The following is a 6,275-nucleotide window of genomic DNA, read 5'->3' as shown; positions in this document are numbered from 1 at the left end:
AGAATCGTCATAGTTTTCACAACTAGTGCCACACTAATGGCACCTTTTAATTTGTATTCACCTCAAATGTTGTCAATTGCTTTCGGCTATACAAACTATTTGTACATTTCATTTACTTGATGTACTTGAACTGCTATTTAAACTGACAAGATGTGATTTTTCAAAGACCCACATAGACTTATTCATTGAGGTGTTTGTAATTGAAGGAGCTGCTCACTGTGAAGGTGAAGGCGTTTGCCACTGATATGTCTGTAATGATTGGTCACTGTGAACGCAGCCTTGTGTAAATAACGTTTTATATTTCTCCTGTCAGCATATACCGGTACTTGAAAAAGGTCTTGTACTGAAACGTTGTGTATTCAATTTCCGTTTTTAAGAAGTGAAGACAGTGTGCGCGTGCGCGTGCGGGTGTCCCTTCTTCCTCCTCTAAGTATATTTCATTTTTAAAAACATGGAACAACATAATTGCAAGATCATGACTTAAATATTGTATAAATATTGCACATCCCACATTTTCTAACTACGCGGACACGGATGTGCGACCGTCCATACGTCCAAAACTCCTGTTATAGGCTTGCAGGAGGCCTGATGCACCCATCCCACACACAACATCCAATGCAAACTGCCATTCTTTAGATAGTCAGTTGTACATACAGGTAGGTAGGAGGTGCGAGGGACAAACATTATCTCCAAAATGACATGATTCATATCATTACTGTCTCATGGAGGTATAAACTAACTAACCATAAACAATGTATACAAGCACTTTATGCAGCTGGTAATCACGTAATATTGAATGTCAATAATTCTTTTTCTTTTCTTGTCTCTGAGCATGTTCGTTTGTCTTGTTTGTGCATTGTTTTGAAAAATTGAAAATAAAATATTGGAAAAAAAACCCATTAACAATGTAGGCCTATTGGTCAACCAGTCTTGTTAGATGAGTTATTTTGGGAGCGTGTACCATATAAGGCTTAGTCCTTCCCACAGCGACCCGGGTTCGAATCCAACCCGCGGTCATTGCTGCATGTCCTCCCCTCTCTCTCTCTCTCCCTCCCATACCTTCCTATCTCTCTCTCTTTCACTGACTGTCTAATAAAGCATAGAATGCCAAAACGAAATCTAAAAAGATAAAATAAGAGAAGGGTTATTTTTCATTTGAGTTCACGGGGGGGGGGGGGGGGGAGCTGCAGAGTCAAAGCTGACTGTTTGGGCCAGGCATCGAGGCAGGCAGCAGGTGCTTGTGCTTGGGCGTGATGGTGACCTGCACAGTTATGGTGTACGGGTTGAAAAGCATCATGCGGTGGAGTGCAGGATCTTCCAGGAGAGAGTCTGTGCTCATGTTCACCTCAACCTGTCCTGGGACATCCTCTGGGTACAGTCTGTCACCTGAAGAGAGAGGAGAGAGAGAGGGAGAGAGACAGACAGAGAGAGAGAGAGAGGGCAGATGGAGAGATGCAGAGAGAACAAATGATTGGGCGATTATTAGCATTCATATTGCCGTTTCATCAGTCATGTAAAAACTAGTGAAATACATTATCAATGCAAAGTGAGATTTAGCCTGGTAAACCAGCCAGTCACGTCAATTCACATTTAATTTTGTTCTTCTTCTTCGTCTGGCCTCAAGCCCTGGGAGGGTATTTGCAGAAACTGTAAAGCGTACTAGTAGCCAATCAGCGACCCACCTCGTAGTTGACATTGTAACCGGCCAATCAGTAACAAAACAGCTGACAAAACAGTAATGCCTGCCTCCGTGCCTGTCCGCCTCGAGGAGTAACGTCAACGTTCGTCGAGTTTAAACAGCGATAAAGTGCAGTTATTGCAGAAATAGACTCAATAACAACAATTAAGCAAGTACAGGAGTATCGCCTCAACAGCGGAGTTCCTGGGCGGAAAATACGTTTTCGCCGTTCTCCCGTGTGGATTTGGATTTGACAGGATCCAACGCTGATTGGCTGAAGGAGTTGTCTGTCAAGGTGAGTAGACCCGCCCAACTTCCACCCACTGCAAAGACTGGGTGTAAGCTTGACGGTCTGGTAGAACAAAATGAAATGTGAATGTATGAGCCAAAAGTGAGGGAAATGTATAATTGACTGTTAAGTTAATGTTACTGTGAATTAGAAAAGGCATAAAGGCCTCAGGTATTGCTGACAGGCAGGGGGAGTGGCCTGGCAGGGCACACAGTCTTTCACCATGCTGAAGATCATGGTTTCTCCTTTTGTTCATGCTAACTAAGGGGTTTTCATAATTCTTAGTTTGCTTTAAGTTTTGTTTCAAGTATTTAAGTTCTGTATTGACTATGGAGGAATGGAGCTGTAAAAGGAAAAATAAATAGACAATACGATTGACAAGAAAACAACCTTTGGACATTTGATCTTTTGTGTGAGTCTGGATTAGTGCCAGTCAGTCACTGCCCACTGTGGCTAAGGAACTTCTGAGGACAACAAGCCACTACAGTGAGTTCACCTGACCGGCTGGTTTACCACACTAAGTGAGCTTGACCCTACACTGCTATGAATGGGTATCAGTGCAGTGAATTAACGTTCACATTATCACATTATAAATGTAATAATAGTATGTGGAAGTTTATTAATATATATTCATATAATCCATATGATTGATTAACCTCAGTTAATGAGTCGTTAACAGTACAAGACATCTGATAAGAAGCTAGGAATCAGCTGGGCAGTAAACACAGTGGCAGCTGTGCAGTGTTGAGTCGGTGCAGCCATCACATCTGTCATGTACAAACTGGAAGACACTAAAGAAAAGATTCTCTAACTGTTGACTGACATTAGGGCTGCAACTAACGATTATTTTCAGTGTAGATTAATCTAACGATGTTTTCAATTAATCAATTAATTATTAATAATTAATTAATTAAGCGGCAGTAACCAGCAATGTTTGATATTTGTACTTGATAAATTGCTAAAACGATTCCCAAAATTGTGATTGATAAATTTTCTGTCGATCAACTAATTATTATTCAACTAATGTTATCGGCCAAATTGTTATTTTAAACATCGATATAGGCACAGAATTTTGCAACCGGTGCATCCCTACGCTCGATAGTATCAATGTTCACAGCACCAGCCTTCATTGCAGGTCACACTAACTGATGTAGATCTGCAGAAATTGAACGTTCTGATTTCATAATACATCAGTTGGGCACGCTTCACTAAGTGATTCTGTCATGAGGTGTAGAAAACTGGATCAGACAGGTAGCCAGCACCTGGTAGCAGCGCTATGTAGCGGTCATCTGTGGCCACGTAAACAGGAAGCCAGCGTTCACAGCCCTCGCTGGCTCGCTGGCTGGCGAAGTTGTGGAGGTCATCCAGCAGAGGGAAGCGGCACATGCGGCTCAGCTCGTAGAACTGTGGCGGGGCGATCCACAACTCGCGGGCCTGGTAGCTGTGCAGAATCTCTGAGGGTGTGGCCCACTGGAACACAGAGAGAGAGAGAGACGTTGAGATAACCAGGGGTGTCCTAGTCTCTCCCCAGGCTCAAATATTACGTTGAATCGCTGCGCTCCGCATACTACATAAATGAGTCTGTGCCAGTTCACAGTCAGCCACTGCTGGTTTTCGAAGGCGGGTTGAAATTGAATGAGTGACAGGTCGTAGCACCGATGAGAGAGCGGTTCGAAAAATGGGCTGCGCCTCCCGTGTCGTCTGATCGCAAAGTCGTTACTGATTGGGCAGGACTGAATCCATTACTGGCATATGACTGGCCAAGTGAACGGTTCCCTCCCATAACCAGCCGGCTGAGGAGAAGTGTCCCAGACCCAGAGAGAGCTCTGCGGCATGCAGTAACGTAGTGTATCAGCGTAAGAACTCTCATGGGTCTGGCGCCGAGACTAGGGGTGTCCAAACTTTTTTTAATGGGGGCCAGGTTAGATCATGTGAAAATGCCAGGGGGGCAGGTGCTTCTCACATCATATGGGTTATAAAAAAAAGTAAATCAAAAATCACATACAAATGTACTCTAAAGATTTTGTTTACCATCTGAAAACATTAGTTCTACATTAGTTCTACTTGGTTCCTGTACAAACTGTATGATAGTGCTGTCATCGTTAGGTGAAGGGAAAAAATGCAAATTGAACTTGCTTGATTAACCAATAATGTGTGGAGAGCCCCATGTTAGTATATTTTAAGAGACAAGCCAAGGGCCACTTAAAATCTGTCTGCGGGGCCGCAATTGGCCACAGGGCCGGACTTTGGACATGCCTGAGCTAAACAATGAATCACATTGGTGGGACAGAATTTCCGACTGGATGGTGAGGGGGCGAGACGGCAGGGGGGCAAAATGCCTGACTTGAAGTGGCTATGTCCTAACGCAAGAGTATGTTATGGGTCTCCTCGGGCCGGGGAAACTGATTAATATTATTTTGGGAGTTTTCATGGACATAATATAGCGTGCAATTGTGCAATTCTGATCTACAGTACAAACAACAGGCACATAATGCTGGTTGGCTCTCAGCCCAATCAGTTCTCTTTGGTTCCTGTCCATCCAACACTAGTGTAACACATGACTTTTCAACATAATGATACTGATCATGCTTGCATGCTCTGCACCGCGGGACAGATCAGGACCAGCCATTAAACTGGGTGGCCATAATAATAAAGACACACGTTTGATTCAATTCACTGGCCAATCACCTTGAAGTCCACAATTTCCTTCTCGTCCTGGAGAGTGCGGGGAACCTCCTGCAGGCAGCACATGAAAAAGGCTGTGTCGTACCTCCTTAACCCCTTCCCTTTTAAGCCGCCGACGGGAGTCAGCCAGTTACCCCACTCGTGTAACGCCCAGATGTTGGGGAGCAAATCCAACTCCCTGCACATCCTGATGAAGTTGGAGGGGTTCTCGTTCACCAGGGTCCTCCACTTGGTGAGCTCACCACTATCGCACAGTTCATTCACTTTTGACACACACACATTTTTGTGTAGACTGTCCTCCTCGATGCGTTTGATCAGGTCGCTCTCCTCCGCTTTGGACACAGCCAGCAGCACACCCGACTCCTCGAACGTCTCCCGCAAGGCGCAGATCCTGAAGGCGACCTCTCCCGGGAGAGGAGAGCCGAGTTTGAGTCGCTCAGTGGCAAAGATCGGAGGTCTCGTCTGAGTCTCCTGTCTGACATGTCCCAAGCCCAAGTTAGGGGAGCTTTTGAAAGCTTTGAAAATGTCCAGCCACTCACTGGAGAAGTCCGAGGAGTCCACTAACCCCCCGGGAAACACGTACGCGTTGGGCAAGAATCCGCTCTTACCGCTTCGTTTGAGCAGCAACGCCTCGTAATTGAAGGCGGACCTGTGCGGCAGGGTCGCGTCCACTGCTGGAGCCGCCGAGGCACCTTTCTCCAGCTGCAGCCTGGACGACAGGATGTCCACGCCGCGCCGGTGGCCCGTCGTGCCTGCGACTAAAATGAGCGTCGCCGCCTCCTTCCAGCGCTTCAGAGCGGTGTTCATCCTGCGAACACACCGACCGAGTCTCTCTCTCTTCTACTTTACAAAAGTTTAAAGATCCTCGTCGCCCGCCCGCAGTCCTGTCGCCACTCCACACATTTGTTGTTTTGGTAACCTGGCCTAGTCACGTGGTACAGGAAGGTCAACAGCCCCTGTAGTCACTCGAGCTGTTAGCGCCACCTACAGACTGGATGACTTACAACAAAGATCAATCTACCAGTGGGTTTTAAACATTGTACAGTATGGTTTTAAAGGGCATAGTGCAGGTTAGAGACCACTTTTCATTAATATGTGGGACTTTTTTATGTAGCAATAGGATTCTCTTTTGTTTTTTGTTTCCCACACATAGCTGCGTCTAGACTCGTTTTTGAAGAGCAGCTGGCAGGCGCACATAATAACCCGCAAATCATAACAATAACACCTGTGACTCTGCCCAGCTGAGCCAAGCAGCACCAAGACCGCACGTGCAGCAGAAACATGAACCCAAGACAAGCGACAGCGTTGGTTTAGATAGGAACCATGATACGTAGACCTATGTTGTTACAGGGGGAGGGGACACAATAAACAGTTACCCAAGTGACTTGACTTGGGTAACTGTCAAGGGAGCGTACCAATGTTCCCAGGGCCCAATGTTCCCCCGGAGGTTGTAACAGTCCTGGAAACACCTGGAAAGTCTGGGGCAATCCTGGGAACAACCTCCCCAGGTATGAATCTTAAAAGGAAATAAAAGTTCTATTCGGGACAGCCCTACGGTAAATAAAGTAAAAAACATTGTCTTAATATTCATGGTACTATGATTCAAGATACATGATACACACT

The 6,275-nt window shown here is 45.6% G+C and overlaps 1 protein-coding gene across 1 annotated transcript; it reads right to left on the bottom strand.

The window, feature by feature from the left end:
• Positions 1-1,192: 1,192 nt before the first annotated feature.
• nudt19 (nudix (nucleoside diphosphate linked moiety X)-type motif 19) lies at positions 1,193-5,459 on the bottom strand (the record flags this gene model as incomplete). The annotated part of the gene is made up of 3 exons (XM_083650355.1): positions 1,193-1,386; positions 3,230-3,437; positions 4,656-5,459. The coding sequence occupies 3 exons, from the start codon at positions 5,457-5,459 to the stop codon at positions 1,193-1,195; spliced, it is 1,206 nt and encodes a 401-aa protein (XP_083506481.1).
• Between the last annotated feature and the right edge of the window lie 816 nt (positions 5,460-6,275).

The sequence above is a fragment of the Poromitra crassiceps genome, assembly GCF_964638095.1.
Source record: "Poromitra crassiceps genome assembly, chromosome: 14".
Taxonomy (NCBI): Eukaryota; Metazoa; Chordata; class Actinopteri; order Beryciformes; family Melamphaidae; genus Poromitra; species Poromitra crassiceps.
The sequence above is the reverse complement of the archived record's forward strand: the minus strand, read 5'-3'. Positions and strand labels throughout refer to the sequence as shown.